This window comes from Notolabrus celidotus, chromosome 10 (genome assembly GCF_009762535.1).
Source record: "Notolabrus celidotus isolate fNotCel1 chromosome 10, fNotCel1.pri, whole genome shotgun sequence".
Classification (NCBI taxonomy): Eukaryota; Metazoa; Chordata; class Actinopteri; order Labriformes; family Labridae; genus Notolabrus; species Notolabrus celidotus.
The window spans coordinates 32,256,827-32,281,370 of NC_048281.1; the positions used below are offsets into that span (position 1 = coordinate 32,256,827).

At 41.6% G+C, this 24,544-nt stretch overlaps 1 protein-coding gene across 1 annotated transcript in view; it reads right to left on the bottom strand.

The window, feature by feature from the left end:
* Nucleotides 1–621: 621 nt before the first annotated feature.
* Nucleotides 622–24,544, bottom strand: part of xpo4 (exportin 4) — an 84,009-nt gene continuing 60,086 nt past the window's right edge. The window contains exons 10-24 of the mRNA XM_034693793.1: nucleotides 20,366–20,542; nucleotides 19,823–19,965; nucleotides 19,595–19,740; nucleotides 17,635–17,812; nucleotides 10,876–11,035; nucleotides 10,618–10,787; nucleotides 10,347–10,521; nucleotides 7,764–7,970; nucleotides 7,513–7,599; nucleotides 7,190–7,370; nucleotides 6,967–7,088; nucleotides 5,832–5,962; nucleotides 5,080–5,197; nucleotides 4,889–4,981; nucleotides 622–1,339 (exon numbers count right to left, since the gene is read on the bottom strand). Of these exons, the coding sequence (XP_034549684.1) occupies nucleotides 1,142–1,339; nucleotides 4,889–4,981; nucleotides 5,080–5,197; nucleotides 5,832–5,962; nucleotides 6,967–7,088; nucleotides 7,190–7,370; nucleotides 7,513–7,599; nucleotides 7,764–7,970; nucleotides 10,347–10,521; nucleotides 10,618–10,787; nucleotides 10,876–11,035; nucleotides 17,635–17,812; nucleotides 19,595–19,740; nucleotides 19,823–19,965; nucleotides 20,366–20,542 (2,286 nt within the window). The 3' untranslated portion in view covers nucleotides 622–1,141. The remainder of the gene's footprint in view (nucleotides 1,340–4,888; nucleotides 4,982–5,079; nucleotides 5,198–5,831; nucleotides 5,963–6,966; nucleotides 7,089–7,189; nucleotides 7,371–7,512; nucleotides 7,600–7,763; nucleotides 7,971–10,346; nucleotides 10,522–10,617; nucleotides 10,788–10,875; nucleotides 11,036–17,634; nucleotides 17,813–19,594; nucleotides 19,741–19,822; nucleotides 19,966–20,365; nucleotides 20,543–24,544) is intronic.

The window sequence follows — 24,544 nt, forward strand, 5'->3', positions numbered from 1 at the left end:
ATGGAACAATCTGCTTTTGGTTTTCTGTCACCGCCCTCCAGCGCTGCGGCCGAGCGGTGCGGCCGGGCAACCCCCGAAGACAGCCAGACTGAGGCTGAGCTCACCGGTGTAGATGCGGTAACAGTTCTCACATGTGTGCATTTTATTTTAGCGTTTGTGTGTGTGTGTGTGTGTGTGTGTGTGTGTGTGTGTGTGTGTGTGTGTGTGTGTGTGTGTGTGTGTGTGAGAGAGAGAGTGTGTGTGTGTGTGAGTGTGCATGCAACTCATTCTTGGCGATTGACAGGCACAGTCATCGTGTGCTGTCGGTCGATGTATGATGTAATTCGCACACACTCACACTGAACAATCAGCAAAACAAAGGCACTCTGGGGAGGGTTGTAGGCCGAGTGTGTGCATCCATGTGTGTGTGTGTGTGTGTGTGTGTGAGAGTGGAAACTGTCAAATGTGTGTGTTGCATTCTTGAAGCAGAATGTCTCCTCTAATACCTTCAAATTCAAAACATCACACTTAAAAAAAATCCTTCAGTTTTTAAAACTTTTCACCCTCATGCCACTCAGCGTGTGTGCGCGTGTATGTTTGTGTTTGTGTGTGTGTGTGTGTGTGTGTGTGAGTGTGTGTGTGTGTGTGTGTGTGTGAGTGTGTGTGTGTGTGTGTGTGTGTGTGCGTGCTCTGGCGGCCTCCAGGTAAACCAGGTGGCAGCAGAAGGGAGGCGTGGAGGAGGTCACCTCCACACGTCAGCTGCTGCTCCGCCTCTCGTGGTCATGATGGTCAGTGCTTCCGTCATTCAGGCAACATTCATCCAGTCTGCTAAGCAGTTCAATCTCCACATCATCATCATCATCATCATCATCATTATAATCATCATCATCATCATCATCATCATCTTGAACCTGTCAATCACGCTGGAGGGCGGGGCCAACAGGTAGAGGGTTTAAAATAAAGAAAGAAACCAGGAGGATGAACATTCAGGCATGAGATGATTCCCCCGCCGGTAGAGAGACGAAGAGTTCCTCCGAGGCTTCGAGCCGTCGCTTCCTCTACCCAGAGTTCTTAGGGGGACGAAGCAGGGGGGGGGTCGTCTTTGATTGGTTGCTTTTTTCAGAACGATGATTTGAGGCGGCGTCGGTTTATTTTCCAGTGGTTATTTCACGCAGAGCAGCCCGCCCACGTTGGCCACGAACTCCTCCAGGCTCTTGAGGAAGGCGAGCTTCTGCTTGCGGTCCATGGTGGGCGGCGTGCTGGTGGCCGTCAGCTTGTTGAAGGCGTCGGCCAGCCGCTGGTAGATGACGGCGTCTCTCTGCGACGAGAGGAGGGTCTCCACCAGCTCAGAGTACTCCGCCTGAAGGAGAGGAGGGAAACAGAACATCAGAAGAGAGCAGATATTGTCCACCGGGCAAAGGTTTAAAGGGACAGTTCAGAGTTTTTGAAGTGGTGTTACATGAGCTTTGCTATGCTGTCACACATGTGGTTCCACCTGCAGCACACTGATCAATTTATCAGGTCTATGATGCATGAGGCATCTTAAGTTCTCCCAGTGCACTGTTATCATGTGAATTTTGACATCTTTGCATCTCAGTTTGACAGAATTCTAATCACCAAGTGCCTAAAATTATCCTGCAGACACAGTAAGGTCTGTAGAGTTTGTTATTTCAGCTCAGTCTCCCCTTCATTATCTAACCCAGTGTATTTAGATAAGGTAAACACCTCATGTTGCAATTACTGACAAGAAGCTCACACAACCTTATTTCAAAAAGCTGAACTGTCCCTTTAATCTGGACTAGAATGATCTGGATTTGTAAATCCACTTCTTTATAAATCTGGAGCTCTTTTGTTCTGAATCCAGTTGTCTGCTAGGATCAGGATTATCCAGTTTTTTGGGATCCACATGATCCAGACCCTTCTCAAAACTCCTTAACAACCCATGTGGGAGGTTTTATCAGGAGGAAAAAAATCAAGACTGGATCACCTGATCTCATCCTGATCATGTAATCTCTCTTTCTTCTTTCAAACAATCCAAACTTTAAGATTTAAGATCTGATCCAACAATCCTAACCTGATCAGATTATGTTTTTACGACTGGGCCCTGGCTGGTAACATCTAGTTGTAATGACACTGAATGACCACTAGATGGCAGTGAGGCGTTTATTTTCAACCACATCATGACCTGTTGGACTTCTTTTTAGTTCATAATATTTTCACTGGTATCAGTTTATTTTTAAATGCTTTCATTTGAACTATCCTGAATGTTTGAAATATGATTTAATACCTCTCACTTTAAGTTATTCATGAAGAAGTTCAGATCGTTTTCTTTTGATGGAACCATCTGCAGCCGAGGAAGTTAGTAAAAAAGCTTTTTTGTTTCAGGCTCCTTCTGATGGAATAATTTACCTTTAATATTCATTCTTTATCTTCTTTCCCCTTATTTAAAAATTCTGTTTCCCATCTCAAAACAAACTGTTTATGTTTCTAGGAAAGCCCTCACCGTTCCTCTACTTATTTATTCATTCATTTTTTTATGAGTATTATTATTTTCTTTGTGTTTAATCAATGCTCCTTTAGTTTATTGAATTTTATTTTATTTTGCTCCTGTTGATTGTGCCTTGTTTAAGGTTGTGCCAACCCCTGTTGTGTTGTTGTTGTTGTCATTGTCAAGTTGGTTGTCTCTCTGTTTGTCCGTGGGTTTTTTTCTTTTGAATTATTCATGCTTTGTTGTATATTTTGAATTGTACTGTTATTTTTTTGTGACTGTCTGTTTGAGACCCTCTCTAAAACGAGATGATACATGTCAAGGGGTTTATCCCAATAAATACATTTCCGTCATAATAAAAGAAACAAGGTATCTGAAAAAATGTCTACCATTGTTTCCTGTTAATATAAAAAACAACAACAACAACAATAACAATAATTATAATAGTAAACTATTAATAATAATAATTATTATTAAATAAAACCCTAAAAATGTCTAAAATTAATATTCTGAATAGTAAAAATGTCATATATATGACAAGTTGACATCAAGTGAAAATGATCTAACGATGTATTCAGATGTGAATAAAAATCAAATATAAGCTGATCTTAAAGCTGGGGTTGGTAATCAGATTTAGATCCACTTTTTGTCATACTGGTTAAAATGATCTTTATGTCCTGATGGTAATCATTACATGATGTGTTCCTAAAAAAGAGTGAAAAAAACTGCTATCTACAGCCGGAGTAAACCTGGGAAAACACCAACCAATCACTGTTTTTTGGCTCCCCAAATTTTAAAACCAATCAAATCCCGTCCAGCCGTTCAGCCCTCCTCCTGCGCGTACATTTCCCCGGCGTGCACTCCTCCGAGTCCCCGTCTCCTGCCTCTGCTTCCCCTGACTCTATTTACTGCCCCTCTCGCTCGTCCTCGGGCCTGTCCCCTCTGACCTGATGAGGTGCTTTGCTCAGGACTGTAGTCCGGATCAGAGTCTAAAAAGATCTCACCAACAAGCAGAATAATTAATGACGTTCAGTAAGTCCTACAGAAAATATATATTTATTGTAGCGTCCGTCCTGACGCTGTAGTGATGACGAGCCGATTCGTGAACACGTTGAGCTTTAATAACCGGTCACTGTCGGCCGTGATCACGACAACCAACAAAACAACAATCAATGTTTGAATGAATGAAGAACTTCTCCTCTTGTCTCTCCTCTCTCCCACTCACACACTCTACACCTCTCCTGATGCCTTCACTGACCGTCAACACTGTAGGAATTAAGAACATCTACACTGAACACGTTTAACAAACAGTAGAGCTGTTACAGTGTTATATATGTGTTATAACTTTTCTCCTGATATCGTGTCACCAGTACAACTGGATAATGCTAGAATGATAGTTGTGAGTACTAACAGCAGCCATGTTTGTTGGTGTTTTTAACTTTCACTATGATAATGTTTTGGTGAGGACCGGTTTTGAATCAGTCACCATCATATGGTCGAGAATCAGCGGCGCTCATGCATGTGAGCGGGGGGGTGTCGTTTTGGAGGAGCTCCGAGGGAGGAGGGGAGGGGTTAGATGGAGTCATGAGGAAAAGCTACATTCAAATTCATGCTGGTTTTCCGAGACTACCAACCCTAGCTTTAATTTGATAATTGCTCATAAAAAAATAGGGACAAAACATGAATTATATAGATAATAATCACTTAAATTAAAATATTAAATGCAGAATATTAAATAAGAAAATCCCACCTTATTTTCCTTTGTTCAACTTAAACTAAAACACTTTGATTTCTTATTTTTATACATCATCCATCTGATAATTATTTATTTTTTGGTCAGTTTGCATGAAAGAAGAAATATTAATGTCTTGTTTTAAACGAGGAACTCATTCTTTAAAGGTTCTGTGATGTATTTCTGTCAGGTTTGGATATTCTTGAAGTCTCCTGTTCTTAGTAAATGAATTCAGCCTGCTCCTTTAAATCTCACACTGTGTTTCCATACATTCATCTCTGAGCCTCAGTCACGTCGCTTGATGTCGATGAGGGTGTGAGCTGTCATTAACATAACGTTCTGCCTCCTGTTGCTTTACAGAGCAGCTCAGCGGTGCTTATTTTTACTCACACACTTAAGTATAATTGCACATCAATTTTCCACTTCAATGAGCCGCATTTAACCCTGAAGGGACTTTTCATTTGATCAAACCATCGGGGAGTTTAGACCCAGACTTCAAAACAGCCGCTCATCGAAGGCCGGCTCCTGTACAGGGTGAGCAAGGCATCACTGGATGTTGAGCGATGATGCCCGTCTCTCTGTGGGTTGATATCTAGCTTTCAGTTATTAATATGAAGTGGATCATTATTCTAAGACTAAGCTGATTAACTGGAGTGTGTTAAAGAAGCTGTAAGGCGTTGTGTTCTCACCTGATGCAGGCACACGAGTGTGTAGAGGGCTTCTCCTGCCGCCACCGTCATCTCTGTGTTGTGTTTTTGCAGGACCAGCATGTCAAACACCAACTGGAGGCACCGAGCACAGAGACAAGAAGTGTTAAAAGCTTCTTTAAAGAACAGCTCTGCATTTCAGCATTAAAATAAATCACATGTGAGCGCTGTACCTTGAGGAAGTGACGTGTAGCGACGAAGAGAGGCGTGTCCTTCTCCTGGTTCTTAGCGCACTGCTCGGCCAGAGGAGACAGAGCCTCCAAACACAGCTGGCTGATCTCTGAACTCATCCTGAACACACACGTTAAGGAAAAACACAAACTGCACGACAGTGAGCTTTTATTTTGTCGACCTACAGCTGCAACTGTGAGGACACACGAGGTAACATTTAACAAGATCTGAACCCTGAATACAAGAAACCTTGTTTCCCACCATCAGGAGGGATTCACCTCTGCTGCAGGAGATTTGGGCCACAGACAAATATTTATTATCAACCTTTCCCACTTCAGATTCACAGCTCACAACTTTCTGATGCAATCGTCTCCACTCCTCAGAGTTTTCTTGTTTTAAATAAGTCAGAAAATATTAGTTAAAGCTGCTTCAAAAGGATTTACTTGAAGAGAAGTCCCTGGGATATGACCTTATTCTCTACTTGTGCAGATAGTGTTTCAGTAGAGATAGAAAAATGAGTTTTTAACACCTTAATGCAACAACTGTTAGTGAGTCTTTCTACAAAATAAGTTTAAATAAGCCAAAGTTAATTGACCCAGGAGGAGGGGAAGCTAAGTTATATTTTATATCCTAATTAGAAGAAGGGCAGGAAAGTGAGGGAGTGTTTTTATTCCCCCTTCTGGTATGAAAAACTATAAAACAAAAGCCTCATCAAATCTGTGGGTGTAGACACAAACACACGTTGTGAGGATACGAGGTCATGCCGAGCTCCAGCGAGAACATGAGGCTCTTGAAGAGGTCTTCAGGCAGCTGAGGGATCTTCTCTGGAAAGATCTCACAGATGAAGGTGATGAGCTTGTAGTACTGGTTACACAGAGACGGGAACTGGAAAATAAAAGGGACAAAGTCAAGACGATGAACACTTAAAGAGTCCTTAAACCTCATCCTAACATCGGACTTCCACCAGATCCGTGTCTGGTCCGTCTCTGATCCGCTGCAGTCCGGCGGTCCTGAACTAAACCTTAATCAAAGTACAGATAATGATGCTGTCTTCTGATTTCTGATTTCTAATTTCTACCAAGTTTTGATTGACACTTCTCTGGCTCCACCCACCACATGTGGGTAGCGCCATTGTGTGTCCCCAAACTGCATATTTTAGTCTTCATAGGACAGATGGAGACAAAAGAGAAATGTGTGCAGAGAGAGTGGGGGATGACAGGCATAGCTAAAGGACCTGGACTCAAATCTGAGACCATTGAACTGTAGTCTCTGTACACGGGGCGCCTGCTTTACCAACTGAGCTAAACCAGCTCCCTATGTTTGAGTATTCTTCCATTGGACTTCCACCAGATCCGTGTCCAGTTGTCTCTGATTCGCAGCACAGAGCAGGACCGCCAGACAGCTGGAGTCATGTGACCGAGGTTTTCCTGTGGTAATCACTGAATCAAGGATTCTCCTCCTCCTCTCCTCATCCATGTTGTCTTTCTGGTCCTCTGAAAACCTCTGACCTGTTGACTCCAGGCCTGGCTACGCTCATCATGACTTTGGTTTGTTGTTGTAGTTAAGTGAAATACGATCTGGTGATAACACAGAGTGTTTTATTCTGAAAATTAACCGGATGTTTTCATTTTGTTTTGGTGAAACCTGACTTCCTGTCCAGCTCCATCTGATCCAGAGGGCTCCAACCTGCTGGATCAGAGACGCAGCCAAAACACAAGCGGATCCAGTGGAAGTTAACACATTGACTAGAATAGGAACCTATCAGATCTGGCGCTGTGAAGGATTGGAGACGGACCGGACACGGATCTGGTGGAATTTGGCCGTGACAGATAACATTTGATAAGGGACACTGTGGTTTTAGTTAACACATCCATGTTGTGTATCTTCACCTTGAGCAGGTCCTGAGACATGAGTGGAAGAACGATGTTGACTCCGTAGAGGACCACATCTGCCGCCGATACCGTCCGACTAGACGCCGGCGTTCCCTGGTCCTGGTTTCGAAACACCTCATCTAAGACAAGAACAAGGGTAAGAGGGACGCCTTCAAGTCTAACAAGTCAAGAGTTCTACTTCTTATTGATTTGAGGAAACAGAGACTTCTTGCTGACTCACCCGTGTCGCTGAAGTCGATGAACTCTTTGGAGAGCAGGTTTGTGAGCAGCTCCATGATGAGCAGCAGGTCCTGGTACTGGTCCTCCTCGGCAGTGGCGTCGCTCCTCTTCCTGCTCTGGTTGTTTTTGGAGTAAACCTGCAGGAGCGTCAGACACGCCTCGTACAGCTTCATGGACTTAGTCTGCAGGAGAAGGGAGAAGACGACAGTGAGCGTTAACGTCTCAGACACAGAAGAAGACCTGAAGAACAGCTGGGGTTCCCTTTATCAAGACCTGACTCATCGTGTACATCATTCAGTCCTTGTTCAAAGCGGTCCCACTCACCTCTCCCAGGTAACAGATCTGTTTGTGAGCCACTTCCACAAACACCTCGATGATGAGGTTGATTGTCTCGGGCGTGTTGCTGTAGACCTGAGGGACAGAAGGACAACAAGGAGATGAAATCTGACTCTCATGAAGATATTTAAGGAATCAAATCAGGTGAGTCTTTGAAGATCTGTTTTTGTCTTTCTTTCAGCTTCACACATTCAACAATCTCTCTCTGTGATCATTTCACCTTCCCCGCCCTCTCTCACCTCCATAAGGCCGATGCAGCTGGACAGGAAGTCCATGAGGAATGAGAAGAGCGAGGCCACGTTGTCGATCTGCGTCGCCTCTGCGATGCCGCACAGCGCCTCTAACGTGGCGACGATTTCCCGTTTGACGGCCTCCTCCTGGCTGATCTGAGCGAAGTTCTCCTGGTTGATGAGGTTGAGGAAGCGCTGCTGGAGCGGGTGGAGCACCTGAAGGAGAGAATCAGAAATCAGAGGGGAAGCCAGGGTGGATTTTATTTCCTATAACTACATGCTAACCATACATTATCCAGGATCTGCAGCAAACAGACTCAAACTCTGAACTGTCGTTGCATCAGACCGTCTCCTCTGAACTCAGTTATGACACACGTATCAAACTAAACCCGGGTATTGGACTTAACGGGGTCAGGGTGATTTCTTGGTGCGTGTAAGAGAAGAGGAGGAATGTGCAGATGTAACAAAGAAGTGTTTGATCAGTTGTTGGCTCCGTCGCTCCTCCTCGTCCTCCTCCCACAGAGCTTTGAGTTGAGACAAAGCAGCTGCAGGAGCCAACAGCTGCCGTCTCACTCGTACCCCCCCCTCCCCTCCTCCTCCCGCTCCCCCTGTAATTACTCTGGAGTCATTGTGGCTTTGCACCAACGTTTACTTACTACTGTCAGCCTATTAAGACACGGGCCTGCAGGATCACTCAAAGGATCAAGTTATATACACAGGAGAGAGACTCCAGGGGGGAATATTATCGGCTTCATCCGTCATTCCTTCTCTGATCTTATCCAGAGATGTAACCTCCATCAGAGTCACTAGTTGTTGTGTTATTTATCAGTAGAGATTTTCTGCACAAGAGAAATAGAAGCCGGTGTTTGACTGGCTGTCTTTGATACTTTGATCCATTGTTGGTGTCTCTATCATTGATCTGTTGTAAGATTTATCATCATAAATCAACAAGTCCATAAAAACCCACATATAGAGCTCAACTATGGGGCGCCGTTTCATGTAAAGTTGTGAACACTGAAAATTACAGCAACAATTCTCAACTTTTAGCTCTTAAATGTTTTTTAAAAATGTAGCGTGAATTTTTAGAAGTCACTTTTTTAAAATCCCATTAAGAGCAGTATTTGTGATCTTCACATTTAATTTTGTTTTGATAAATACACTCAAGTTAAAATCACTGTTGAATCCAAATGTTGAATATAAAATCTAAATATTGATTGTTAAATCTAAATGTTAAATGTTGAATCTAAATGTTAAATCTAAGTGTTGATGTTAAATCTTAATGTTAAATGTTCAATTTTAAATGTTAAATCTTACTGTTAAATCTAAATGTTGATTGTTGAATCTGAAAGTTAAATGTTGAATCTAAATGTTAAGTCTTAATGTTAAATGTTAAATCTAAATATTAAAAGTTAAATCTAAATGTTAAAAGTTAAATCTAAACGTTGATTGTTGAATCTAAATGTTAAATATTAATGCTACATCTTAAATATAAATGTTTAATGTTAAATCTAAATGTTAAATCTAAATGTTAAATGTTAAATCTAAATGTTAAATCTAAATGTTAAATCTAAATGTTTAATGTAAAATCTTAATGTTGATTGTTAAATCTAAATGTTAAATCTTAAATTTAAATGTTAAATCTAAATGTTAAATCTTAATATTAAATCTTAATGTTAAATCTTAAATTTAAATGTTAAATCTAAATGTTAAATCTTAATATTAAATCTTAATGTTAAATGTTAAATCTAAATGTTAAATCTAAATGTTAAATCTTAATATTAAATCTAAATTCTAAATCTTAATGTTAAATCTTAATGTTAAATCTAAATGTTAAATCTAAATGTTAAATCTTAATGTTTAATGTTAAATCTTAATGTTTAATGTTAAATCTAAATGTTAAATCTTGATGTTAAATGTTAAATCTAAATGTTAAATCTAAATGTTAAATGTTAAATCTTAATTCTAAATCTTAATGTTAAATGTTAAATTTAAATGTTAAATGTTAAATTTAAATGTTAAATGTTAAATTTAAATGTTAAATCTTAATGTTTAATGTTAAATCTAAATGTTAAATGTTAAATCTAAATGTTAAATCTTGATGTTAAATGTTAAATCTAAATGTTAAATCTAAATGTTAAATCTAAATGTTAAATGTTGCTCTGAGGTCCTAAATATTTAGCAATACCAACTTAGCTTGTCGGTGTTCAGTGTGAACAACTTAACAAACAGCGCCTCATATTCAACCAGCAGTAATTTATTGCATCATAACAGCAGGATTATCCTTTTGTTTCCATTCATGAAGAATGTTAAAACAAGTGAAAGCTGATGTCTTTGATTTATTTAGAGATGATTCTGTTTTTTTTCATGCCTTACTAAAATTATATAAAGTGGATAAAATTGGAAACGAGGAATAGAAAGTGTGGAGTGACGTGGGCATTAGCTGAGAGTGTGAATCAAATCCTAACATTCTAAAAGCTGAGCATGTTTTTGTTTTTCAATAAATAACTTTTAAACAGTCAGATATGAAAACAGTGTTTGTTTTATCATCCTCTGATCCTGTGTTTCATTCCACAGCTCTCCTCCATTCTTTACCTCCGCCCAGTACTGCTGCTTGGTGTCAGCGTCCATGTGAGCGAAGCCTCCCAGGACCAGAGCTTTCATCAGAGTCCTCTGCACCGGGCTGGACAGCAGGTGGAGGGGCGGACTACGGCTGGCAAACTGCTTGGCCAGACTCCACCAGCTCTCACACTGCACCACGATGTTCGCCCTGAGCCACACAGAGAGTCACAGCGACGGTTTAGAGCGTGTTTAAAAACATCTGAAGTAACCAGCAGGAGTGTCAATAAGACTCTTTTCTCCTCACCTCTCTCTCTTCTCCACCAGCGTCACCAGCAGCTCCACCGTGTCGTTTGCCAGCTCGGTCTCTGAGCTCCACACGGACAGGTTGTTGATCACCTTCTCCAGAAGGTATCCCACAATCCACTGGGCCCCCTCCGTGTCTGAACCGAACGCCGTGCTGAGAGGGATGCTGATCTGAGGAGAGACGAGAGGAGAGGAGAGATGAGACGGCTGGAGGAGGAACACCCGTCGGCTGAGGGGGGAGCTTCAGAGAGTGTCTTACCTGTTCGTAGAGCTTCTCGTCCACCAGCAGGTACGTCTTGGCCCATCGTCTCAGGAACCACACGATGTCCTTCCCCATCTGTGGACTCAGAAGCTCCGTCAGGCTCGCTCTTGTCGCTCGGGACTCGACCTCTGACGTCCGCAACACGGCTGAGAGCAACCTGAGACACAAACAGGAGGGAGAGAAGGTTTGATTTAAAACAGAAATATAAGAAAGAAAAACATCAGAGGAAACATGAGAAGGATAAAACATCATGAGGTTGTGGTTGATAACATCAAAATAAACTTAGTAAAGAATAAAAGCAAGAACCAGAGCTCAACCAAGACTTAACTAAATGAAAGCAGCTGGAAGTGAGCCGCTTTTTCACAGGAAGTAAGACGTACTCTTGACATTCAACAAAACAGTCAATCAGTCAGTAAAAGAAGAGTTTGCAAAGTGGCTCCATTCATAATCAAGTTTTATCATCGCCCTGTGTCTCTAAGGGTTTGGCATAGATCATCTGACAGCAGCTCCAAAACTGTGCAAGCATACGAATGCATTATCTAGAATCGGTGCAGAAACTCACTCTCACCAGTTTGAGACTTTGAATTTGCTGCATATAAAGGTACGCTTGCAGTGCATTACCCCTGACTATCACCTGCTATGCTCACACATTGGATCACTGCAGCTTCACACAGCGGGTTGGGAGGAGAAAGTCCACAAAAAGTCAGGTTGGCCGCCTGCAGCTCACCTGGGCAACGTCAGGTGCATTGCACGTGTGAAAGGAGGTTCTCCTAATGAATCTGAAAGCTAATGTTCTTCTGTTGAGTGTAGATTTACACGATGCAGAGATCATGAGACCTAAGAACTTTTCAGTCATGCATAGCACTCCTGAAGCTTCCAAAATCTTCTCGGTGGGCTGCATGTTACAATGTTACAATGTTACAATGTCATTTAGCAGACGCTTTTATCCAAAGCGATGTACATACGAGAACAAGAACAACACAAGCAAAGAAATAGACAAGAGGAAACAAGATCAGTAAGAGGAACAAAGTGCTTCAAGTCCATTTGGGTGCAGGTACTGCCAAGCAGTGTAAAGGCAATGCACAAAGTAAATAAAGAACATCTACAATGAAGCAACCAAACAATTTAAGACCTTCCATTATCATCATCAACAATTAACATCACCACAATAATGACCAAAGTACCAAGTGATGGGTCACTCCAGAGCTGAACACAGACTCCCAGAGTAGAGCAGGACAGTGTGAGTCAACTGTAGCTGGAAGACATGATCTGCCACTGGGGACAACAGTGGAGAACAGTCTAGCTAAGTGCATAGTGCTTCCTAAAGAGCTGGGTCTTTAGCTGTCTGAAAGTAGAGAGGGACTCTGCAGATCGAATGGAGTTGGCCAATTCATTCCACCATTTAGGGGCAACAGAAGAGAAGAGTCCAGCTAGTGATTTTGAAGCCTTGTGTGCTGGAAGCACTAGGCGCTTTTCTTGGTGGGCTGCATGTGTGGACGCTAACAGACTCATTTTCAGCCTAGACGTTATGCAGACTTTTCCTGCGTGCCTCCAGGAAAATGTCTGTAACATTCAGGAAACTAAATCACTACTGAGCTGGCAGAGTGATGGTGAGTCTGTTCTCTACCTCTCATAAGTTGATATAAAGAATATGTCTGTTACAGGTAGCATTGATATAAAGGCAAAGACTGTTATCATAGGGTCGCTCTGTAGCTTCAATACCTTGTCGACATCACATGGCGAGTACTGCAGCGTCCCTTTTACATACTTTTTGAAGGAAACTTTAAAAAATATGATGTGCAGTTTATGCTGAAATGTTCTGGACATTTAAATCAGAATTTTAGATAAGATAAGAAGTTTATCTCATTCATGTTTCAGGGTTAAATTGCAGCTGATTCTGATTTCAGATCAAATCACAGATCAAAAAGACAACAATCAAACTTTAGGAGACAATCAAATATTGTGATGCCCTTTGTGTGCTGCTGGTGAAAGTGACAATGCCAAGTCCACACACACATACACACACACACACACACTTGATAAAGGACAGAGAGACAGAGGGCTTAAAGCAGCTTATGGCTCCGCCCCCCTCCGTGGAGGACAGTGCACAGTTTCACATTGTTTGCAGAAAACAAAACCACGTTGACATTTACGGAGCCGGGGTCGTCCGCTCGCTCTCAGGAAACATGATTCCAGCGGCCACTCGTCTCTGCAATCCTCTGTCATTGCTGTCATCCCTCACACTCACACACACACACTCACACACTCATGCACGCACACACACTCTCCTCCACTTAATGAACAATCTAGAAAGAACAAGGGCTAAACGACCTTCAGCAGACAATCTGGCGAGCTGCTGTGACTATCTATTGTCGTCAGTGTGATTATCTGCACGCACACACACACGCACACACATTCACACACAGACGCTCACACACCGTCACCCTCTATTAGACGAGCATCCAGTGTGACCGCCAACCGCCCCTGAGCCGCACGGGGTTCAAGCGCCACAGTCACATTACTGTCGCGCTGCACATTTAATTGTTGTTGAGAAATAAAATCCCATCTGATAACAGCCGCCGGCGACGCTTTGAATCCCACACTCCACTTTATTATCTGTTGTTCTGTCGTTTTCTTTATGAGCCGCTTTGTTTTTCTGACGTCTGACGAGCACAGCGGGGTAATCGTATTCTGCATCTTATTCTTTGGGCAGAAAGAGGAGAGACTGTGACACAGAGAGGGGGTCGTGTTTGAGATGAGGACACAACCTTATCTGCCACCAGGACATTACTGAGCATCCTTAGGGACGACCTCTTTGACCAGCCTGCAGATTCAAAGTTATTAAATGTTCTTCTGCTAGAAAGGTCGTGTGTTTTACAAGCTCTAAACTGTTTTATGTATTTCATTGTGTTTGTGCTGCGTTAAGAGGATTGTATTGACACATCCATTTCAGTGCCTGTAATAAAACAAACTCAAATGCAGGCTTTGATTCTAATCTGCATTGAACAAATCAATGACTGGACGAGCCAGAACTTTCTTCAGTTAAACAAAGAAAAAACTGAAATGATTGTTTTTGGAGGAAGAAAGGTTAAAGGTTACTGCTCAGCTCCAATCTGCAACGATGAAATGTTCAAACCAAGCCAGAAACCTTGGTGTAGTCATAGACTCAGACCTTAATTTCAGCAGCCACATTAAGACAATTACAAAGTCAGCCTACTATCACCTTAAGAATATATCAAGGATTAAAGGACTTATGTCTCAGCAGGATGCAGAAAAACTCATCCATGCATTTATCTTTAGCAGACTAGACTACTGTAACGGGGTCTTTACAGGACTCCCTAAAAAGTCCATCAGACGGCTGCAGCTCATACAGAATGCTGCTGCTCGAGTCCTAACAAGGACCAACAAAGTAGACCACATCACTCCAGTTCTTAGATCCCTACACTGGCTTCCTGTCTGTCAGAGAATAGACTTTAAAATCCTGCTGATGGTTTATAAAGCACTGAACGCTTTAGGCCCAAAATACATTGCTGATCTGCTGCTACTTTATGAACCACCTCGACCTCTGAGGTCATCAGGTACTGGTCTGCTTTCAGTCCCAAGAGTCAGAAGGAAACATGGTGAAGCTGCATTTAGTCATTATGCTCCACATATCTGGAACACACTCCCTGAAAGCTGTAGGTCTGCTCCAACTCTCACCTCTTTTAAATCAAAGACTAAGACTTTTTTATTTGCCACTGCCTTCCTATCTTAGATTATTCTAACTCACTTTAAATTAAAATTTTAATGTAATTTTTAATATATTTCTAATTTTCCTTTTCTTTTCTGTTCTATTATATTTTTCATTTTAATTGTGTTCTTTTATGCCTGTCTGAATGTCTCCAATGCTTTTAATGTTTTAATGTAAAGCACATTGAGTTGCCCTCGTGTATGAAATGCGCTATACAAATAAAGCTGCCTTGCCTAATCTGCAGCTCACTCTACACAGATATCAACAAAGCATGACAGCAAGTGGAGAGAAGGCTGCAGCAAATACTGTAAAATTTGGTGTAAACAATGTACTTGTAACATTTCCTCCATCCAAATACTAGGCTGCATCCTGTGTGCTAGTTCCAACATCATACCAGAGAGAAGTACTCGATGATACTCTGGTATTTTACCCTGAAGATGGCGCTATAATCTTGCTAAAGTTGCAAGAACATAATCATGCAACCTCACAACTTTCATCAATATGATAGGTTGAGCTCGACTACTTGTAGCTAGCATGATTGCAAACTCAACCTGTTGAATTAGATGATACCTGAAGAGCTACACAGCTGCAGAGAAATGGACTTTGACGTTGACTATGTCAGTTTGTAAATTGTGAATTTCCTCAAACATGATTCCGTTTTGATCCAAAATCAGAAAGCCAAGAAACTTGGGGAGTGTGCCTATGTTCCCACATTTCTAAGATCTTTTTAAACCTGGTTTTGTTTGGTTGACTTAAGGAAATGAAAACAGGTGTTCGGCATCAATAAGCTCTGAGTCAGCCAAAGCCTCCTCTGAAAACCTCTGACCTGTTGACTCCAGCCCTGGCTCTGCTCATCATGACGGTTTGTTGTTGTAGTTAAAGCTGCTGTGAGGAACTTTTGATTTGTATTGATTTTGGCGCCCCCTGTGGACAAAGTGATACCTCTCATCTCTTGTCCTGTACATGCAAAAGTAGTGTTTTGTACAAAATCATTATCCTGTTGTCTTCCAACAGTCAAATTTATCACACAATTTGATTATTTTCCATGAAATCAGTCAAATAAATGCTGTTTCTAAAGTGAGATGTCAATCATCCGGTCTGACACCTGCCCCCCTCACAGCGGTTTCAAGCATTAAAATCGTCAACAGAGCAGGCATCAGTGTTGTTGCTGATGGTCTTGTTTACTCTTAAAGGTCATGAAGAGGCATCAGTATCAGTTTCAGTCTGTTTCTCAGCCAGTTCAAAACTCCTCACAGTGCCTCTAAGTGAAATACGATCTGGTGATAACACAGAGTGTTTGATTCTGAAAATTAACCGGATGTTTTCATTTTGTTTTGGTGAAACCTGACTTCCTGTCCCGCTCCATCTGCTCTGTTGAGATTGATGCGTCGTGCTCCGGCATCCCGGGAAACATAGAAGTCTTGTGTATCTGATCTGGAGGACTCCGACCTGCCGGATCAGAGACGCAGCCGGAATGCAACGGAGCGGATCCAGTGGAAGTTAACACATTGAGTAGAATAGAAACCTATCAGATCCAACCGGACACAGATCTGGTGTAATTTGGCCGTTAGGTTGACTGAAAGTTATGTTGAGTCAGCATTTTCAACATGGCGACTGTCACTGATAGGCTTTAAAATCTAATGGGTGACGTCACAGACCCCTTCAGTCTATGGTGGGCCTCCACCATCAGTGTATGAGTATTTGTGAGAATGGGTGAATGTGACATGGAGTGTAAGAGCGCTTTGAGTGCTCTCAAGTTGAGACAGGCGCTCTATAAGTGCAGTAAATTTAACATTTATCATTGTTTATTGATGTTTTAGTGGATTTCTTTGATTCTGGTCAATCAACCTTTAAAAGTTTTGAAGATGACTCCATACTTTGACAAACTTTCAGGTGCTTGTTCACTATTTACTGGCATCTTACACAAGGAACAAATCCTCCAGATTGAAGAAAACAATCAACAGATTAATCAGCAGTAAGAACTTCCTGCAGCCTCACACCTCTAACTTTGGTCCTTGTGAGGTTATATTATCAGAGACACACCTCCTCCATGTGTCTCATCCTCATACAGAGTATGTGAGAGTGAGCCCGTGTTACAGCATCGTCAGTTTTATGACGCAGAGTTTTTCGTGACCGTCAAAGCGAGAAATTGCGAGTCGGCCTGAAACCTCATTAAACTGAACCCCACTGTGTGAGAGAACGCTTACCCTTTGTTTTACTGCCTCCACATTCAGACCGTGTTTGAGTGTGAACGTGAACACACTCGATGCTTAAAAGGACAATGAGACGAACAGTGAGGGGTACGACCATCCCTGGACAGAGAGGAAGTCTATTCTGGGTGAGTTTTATGAGCTCTGGCATGTAAAGTGAGACAAACTGTCACAACATCTAAAGACTGCTGGACACAATGAAGAGACCATCCCTCACAATACAAGAACCATGTGACGGCACACTCCTGGTCCTTGAGTCAGCGCCAGAAATACTTCACAAACCTGTGAGGCATACTTAGTTTGATTAACATACCTGGAATTCAAACCAGAGGGCTCGAAAGCTCACCTTCAGTTTATCCTAAAGACGAGACACATCTTGTGTTTGTCAAAGAGAGTGAAGCTGAAATTCCTGTGTCACTGCCGTCTTGTGTTTAAAAGCTGGTGCAGATATTTATGCTGTTGACCTTCCAGCTCTCAATGCTGGAGGCTGATTCGTGCTTGGCATCGCAACTTTTCATTTCTTTTAAATCCAGACACAGCAAAAGTAAACAAAATGCTTACAACCTGGAGGATCCTTGGTACCAGAAAACTATTCAAGGGTATGAACAGAAAAGAAAGCGACGCAAATATGACTTCTTATACGATGCAAAACATAAAACTGAAAGCTCAAAGCCTTCATCTGAATTCCTGAAATCTGAGATCTGAGCAAAGCACATCATACCAATAAAGCACTTGAGTGCTAACTTAGTATTCAGTTTTCTCAAGGCTGACGTATCCACTTCACAGTCGACCTCACTCACTGAGCAGAAACCGTACCTGATGACTGAGTCTGTGCGGTTGAAGCCCGGTATGGACGACGCCTTCTCTCCCGGTGACCCGAGGATCTGCAGCGTGGTGTTCATGTCCACCTCCGTCGCGTGTTTGATGGAGAACTCCATCACCTCCGAGGGGATCAGCGGGGTTTCTCCCTGAGGGTCGTCTGCTAATAAATACCCTGAAAGAAACACACAGACAAATCAAGTAAGCTTTATAAAGTCCGTTAGAGGTTTTTTAAAATTATTTCAAGACGGTACAGCTTCTCTAAAAAGAGCACATCTTCATCATCATCATAGCATCTATCCAGCCATTTGATTTTCCACTACTTAGACAACAAACATAAGCAATCTCTGACAGTTTTCAGACTAAGTTTTTCATATTCTAAGACCATTTTTTGGGTTATTTTTGAATTTTCTTGGTACGAATATCAGCAAATGTTTTATCTTTTGCTTGCAAACTATTCTTTAAAAACAAAGTGATCTAAATATATGCATTCAAGCTGCGACAGAAACCCAGTTCTACAATTTTCAGAATGTTAAAAATCCCTTCCCCGAAAAAATTAGAGCTCCTGTGAGGAACTTTTGATTTGCATTGACTTTGGCGCCCCCTGTGGACAAATTGGTCCTCTTATGTTTAGCCGATCTTATCCCGTGCATGAGTACAAAGTGTTTTATGATGAAAAATCTAATCCTGCATTTATTTAACCGTCAAATATATCACCATCTGTAAATGTGAAGCTGTTTTGGCAGCGTGCTGTAAATTAATCCGTCTGACACCTACCGTACGCAAGTCTGCTGCAATTACAGGCATTAAAAACCCCTAAAAACTGTATTTAAATTTATTTAACCAGGAAAACCACACTGAGAGTAAGAATCTCTTTTGCAAGTGTGTCCCGGCCGAGATAAGCAGCAGCATGTTCCAATAAAGTTACAGACAAACACAGAATTAAAAATGACAACATATCATGAATTTCAGAACAAAAGTCATCAGTCAAAGTATCTACAAGCTGATGCATCTTCCTCAAGAGCCTTCAGAGTATTTTTAAGAACATTTAAAGAGACAATCTCTCTCAAACCCAAACTCTCCTGCAGCAGATCCCAGGCTGCAGGAGAGTGGGTCTAAAACTCTTTTTACCCGTTTTAAGACGCACTCTGGGGACTGAAAGCAAAAACAAGTTTTGTGACTGGGTCACAGAGCAGAGACTGAAGCTTCCAGTATTTTTAAATGAATAAAATCATTAATTTCAGTCTGTTTCATAACCAGATAAAAACTTCTCACTGTAGCTTTAATCAAGTAATTAATGAAATCAGAAACCAGCTGCAGCTCCTGCATCAGATATCAGAAATACGACCTGCCTGTTTTAACATGAACTCAACAGGGTACAACACTTCTTAGCTGCTGGGTGTTCAGTCTGTTCTCAGACCCACACACGTCCCAGTTTCTGTGTTTCATTGTAGTCCATCAAACATCTCTGTTCGCCTTTAATGATGCTGATTCAGACATTATTTCATCAACACCGACCCACAGGACAGGGCGGAGCTGTGTTCTTCTGTTTTAATCACAAATAAAGGCAGTAAAGTGGAATGAACTGCACAGTGCACACACTGCAAAAGTCATTTGTGAGCACTACAAAACAGATGTATTCGACTTTATTAGAGTGTTATAAAGCGTTCTGACAGAGCTCTTAGCACAACGTGGGAGTACGTCGAGCCTCTAAGGGAGAAACATTCTCTGAAACGTCGTTTTAGGCTTCGTCTTAAGATGAGCCGACTATGGATGCTCCTAAACATCCACATCTTCTCCTCCTCAGGCATGCTGAGCAATACATACCACTTGTTAATTTCTCTTTGCACTTTCTAAAAAGATGAGGTTTTGTGTCTTGTGCACCTACTGTCTTATGAAAAATAATCTTCCTCAAATTAAAAAGACAAACAGAGAAAGTTGAAGTCCAGCTGCTGACCTGAGACCAGTATGAGCCAGTGGATGTCCTCGTACAGGTCGTCCAGGACTTTGCGGTCCATTGATGCGGGGTCAGATGTCGCCATGAGGTGCTGCTGGGTCCTCTGGAGCTGACCGTGTAGTCGGGTTACCCGGTCCTCCAACAGGCTGCAGGAGAACAAGTTCAACATGAAACCCAGCGTCTTCTATTTCAGAGCATAAGCAGAAATGAAGGAGTGATGTGTTTTACCTCGTGAGCAGAGGGATACAGTGGTCAGCGGCCACACGTCCCAGCATGCCGATGCTGGACAGCTGGTCAGAGAAAAGCTCTCTGTCGTCTTCCTGCAGCTCGTTTATCTCCTCCTCCTCGTGAGTGGAGATGCCGTTCACAGACTGAGAGGTTACAAAGTGAGCGGGGTCAGGATTTTATGAGATGCAGAGAGAGAAAGTGAAACATGTTAGATGAGGGAGGATACAGTTTGTTTTAAAACAGAAAAACAAAGAAAACATGTTGCAAATGGAGTGCTATGAAGTTAAACTCATCAAGAAAATGCATCTTAAAACATGATTTCAATAAAACTTATCTCCTCTTTCAATTCTTTTAAAACAGCTTCTTAAATCTTAAGATCTGATGAATCTCAGAAAAAAAGCATCTTCTGGTTTTGGACTGTTTTTGACAATTTTGGAGCCTGTAAAGTCTCTACCAATACATCGTAATTAAAAAGTTCAAAGCTTTAAGTTGCAGCTCTAATGAGGATGTTAAACCCAGGTGTAAACTAATATTCAGTCGTACCAGATTCCGGGTGCCGTCAGGAGCAGCCAGGTGACACTGAATGTACGAGTTGAAGACCTGGATCGCCGGCTGGACGAAGCAGCCGCAAGGAAAATGCTCATCGTCCTGGACGAGCGTGAGCCACGACTCCAGCAGCTTGTCGTAGGCCTCCATGTAAACCATGTCGTCTTTATCCAGCTGTGGAAGGACAGAGAGTGAGAAAGAGTAGAAGTTAGCAACAACGTGGATGATATTTAAAGGTGACATATCACGCTTTTTTCATCAATATATATTGGTCTAAGAGGTCCCCAAAACATGTCTTTAAAGTTTATGCTCAAAAAAACACTTTGAAATCAGATTTTGGTCTGCCTGAAAAACCCTCTTCTTCAGTCCTCTTCAGAACACTCTGTTTTCTCTCTGACCACGCCCCCTCAGGAAGTGGATGTGCCTCGGCTCTCCAGCACGTTGATCTAATGTTTACATGTTGGCTGAATATACACGGCTGCTCAGAGATCACGTTACTTCAACCCTCTGAATCTGATCCAGAATCTGATCCTGACGGAGAGGCGCCTGCAGCAGGACCTTTCTGAAGGATTTGTCACAGGTTTAGTGTTTCTTGTTGTTTTATTTGTCAGTATGTCGACGTGTGTCTTGGTACAGAGCTACAGCTACAGCTATGAACATGTAGCTATGTGGCTATGCTAATTAGTGCTAGCACTTATCCATGATAAATAAAAATCATCCACTAGATCTTCAAATCTGCAGACGTGGGGAGTAAAACCGACCTCTGCCAGAAAGGCAGCGGGACCTTTTCTGAAGGATTGGTCACAGATTTAGTGTTTCTTGTTGTTTTATTTGTCAGTATGTCGACGTGTGTCTTGGTACACAGCTACAGCTACAGCTACAGCTATGAACATGTAGCTATGTGGCTATGCTAACTAGCACTAGCACTTATCCATGATAAATAAAAATCATCCACTAGATCTTCAAATCTGCAGACGTGGGGAGTAAAACCGACCTTTGTGTTTATTAAGACAGCCTACAACTAGCATGCCTCCCTCCTAAGCTCCTTGTTAGCACACATGTGTGCAGGGAATGAAAAACGGAGGAGGGGTTGAGTTGTATTTTATACAGTCTATGGGCTGAACAAGCTCCGAGCTCTGACTCCGTGACAGACCGGATATTGTTGTGACGTAACAAAAACACTGAAGTCTGAAACGGCTGGTTTCACACACATTTACAGAAAGGTGGAGAAATCAGAACAGGGGCAGAATGGATTTTTTTTCATTCTCGGGGGGTTTGTAGACAGGGACACATATTTCAGGTAAAGAACCATTAAAAAGTCAATTTTGCATGATATGTCACCTTTAAATCTTTCACAAAGTTTAAGACTCGACATGATGATTGTCTCAAAGACTTTAAAGAATGTATGAACTTATACAAGAAAATCTGTCTTTGATAAGAAAAACGACCACAACTTGTTGATTATTGCAAGACAGCTATTTTCACAACCACAGGTTTGTGAAGTCATGGTGGACGGTCTAAACCCAGCTCATGTTCTCTATTAGTGGGGGAATAATCCAATGCTTGTGGGTTCTGCTTCACAATGATAGAAGTATCCTACATTGAAGGATCAAGTGTCGTCGCTTTCAATGCCACGAGCCATTTATCCCTGCAGTAACTTTTTTGACACCAGTCAGAAGGATTATAACACTCGTTTTCACAGTCTGTACACTGCCGGTCAAAAGTTTTAGAACACCCCAATTTTTCTAGTTTTTTTATTGAAAATTAATGCATTTCAATGTCTTACTGTGCTCTGAAATGAAAACATCGAACAAATAAACAATTCAATTTCAAAAGTTCAAATATTGCTCAGGAAGGTATGGTACCACAGTGTGTTCCAACAATACTTTTATGCAGACAGAGGGGGTTGTCAGTAATCAAGGACAGCTGGGACACCTGTAAGAATTGGTAGCACCAACTTTCAAGGCTTGACTTTTTTACCTCTGGCAGTTCACCACTTACTTTTTTACCATTTAAAGCTATTCAATTGATGTGAACTGCTTGGATTTAAATACAAAAGTGGAAAAAATGGGGAGTTCTAAAACTTTTGACCGGTAGTGTACTAAGGATGTAAATTTCAAGTATTTTCTGTGATCGATCTTTGGAAATGTTAACGATCAATTATAGATTAATCATTAATAGAAGAGTAAACATTTTCCATGTCAAAAACAATGCCAAATGCATTTTTCCCCTGAATCAAACTTTCCTTCCTGACACAATGTATATAACTGACAGTATTGAATATCTACGGATCATATTGAGGTCTTTAAAATGTTAAACACGCTGAAAATCAACGTGTGGAGCAGGCTCATAATCTCTGTGGACACAGTCATAAAAGTGAAGGCTCAGACTTCAACAAGGGAACTGAACAGAAACATATTTCAGACTCACAGTGTCCAGTTCTCTGTCTCTGAAAAATAAGCATGTGAACGCGGTCAGGTGTCAGCAGGGAGCGCAACCGGGTCAGAATCAGTCCAGAGGTGGAGTAAAAAAAGCGCTCATGGAGACCTGTCACTCAGCCGCAGCCCCCAGCTGAGCGTCAACACCTTCAGTCAGCTGATTCTGAAACATGCTTTAAACTTCAAACACCTCCCTGATAGCTGAACCAAATATGAGACCACATGATGTTTGTTCCACGTGATAGAAAATGAAAACAAAAGAATCTGTTCAAGTAAGTTCTTTACAATCAACTGTTGAAATCCCTAGTCTGTATTCATACTGAAAATCAAGATCAAGTGAGCTTGTTCCCCTCTCATCTGAAATCGATCAAAAGCGAAGTTAAATCCACACCCCTCATATGTCTGCAAAATAAACTTTGTCATTTCTTGGCTCATTAAATCCTCCAAAGTGGCCCTTATTTATCTGTTTCTGACAAGTCTCAGTTTCACTGTAAATAGTAAGTTAAGAAGACGCTTCCCTCTGCGGTATGGACCCCAAACACAAACCAATTTTCTTGTGACTCACTTCCAGCTAACAGGCCTAAAGTTTGCTGAAGTAGCATCATCATAATGCAGATTTGTAAAGAGTTGAAAGTCAAGTTTTGTCAGATCTGTCCTCAAGAGGAGAAGAAAACAACTTTCAAAATGCATGTTCGTAGAAAGAAGGTTGGATCAATGAATTCCAGGATGTCAGGAAATCCAAATACTGATTGGCTTTCATGAATCAGCATCATGCACATTTATTGCTCAGTCCAGAGGTGGAGTAAAAAAAGCGCTCGTGGAGACCTGTCACTCAGCTGCAGCCCCCAGCTGAGCGTCAACACCTTCAGTCAGCTGATTCTGAAACATGCTTTAAACTTCAAACACCTCCCTGATAGCTGAACCAAATATGAGACCACATGATGTTTGTTCCACGTGATAGAAAATGAAAACAAAAGAATGTGTTCAAGTAAGTTCTTTACAATCAACTGTTGAAATCCCTAGTCTATATTCATACTGAAAATCAAGATCAAGTGAGCTTGTTCCCCTCTCATCTGAACTCGATCAAAAGTGAAGTGAAATCCGTCCCCTCTCATATGTCTGCAAAATAAACTTTGTCATTTCTTGGCTCATTAAATCCTCCAAAGTGGCCCTTATTTATCTGTTTCTGACAAGTCTCAGTTTCACTGTAAATAGTAAGTTACTAAGAGGCTTCCCTCTGCAGTATGGACCCCAAACACAAACCAATTTTCTTGTGACTCACTTCCAGCTAACAGGCCTGAAGATTGCTGAAGTTGCATCTTCATAATGCAGATTTGTAAAGAGTCCAAAGTCAAGTTTTGTCAGGTCTTTCCTCAAGAGGAGAAGAAAACAACTTTCAGAATGCATGTTCGTAGAAAGAAGGTTGGATCAATGAATTCCAGGATGTCAGGAAATCCAAATACTGATTGGCTTTCATGAATCAGCATCATGCACATTTATTGCTCAAATTGAAGTTTTCTTTATCCAAGGATGTATTTTTAGTTGCACACGGATTAAGATATCTGTATATAGAGATAAAATAATTGTACAGATGGGAGCTGGAGTATTATTATAACCGATTAGGTTCTGCCTGATTTTGCTCTCCATACCAAAGTCAAACCAGAGTCCAGTCCTGCTCATTAAGAGTCTACACTTCGAGGTAGAACACGTGAACAGAGGTAGACAAAGGTGTAATTAC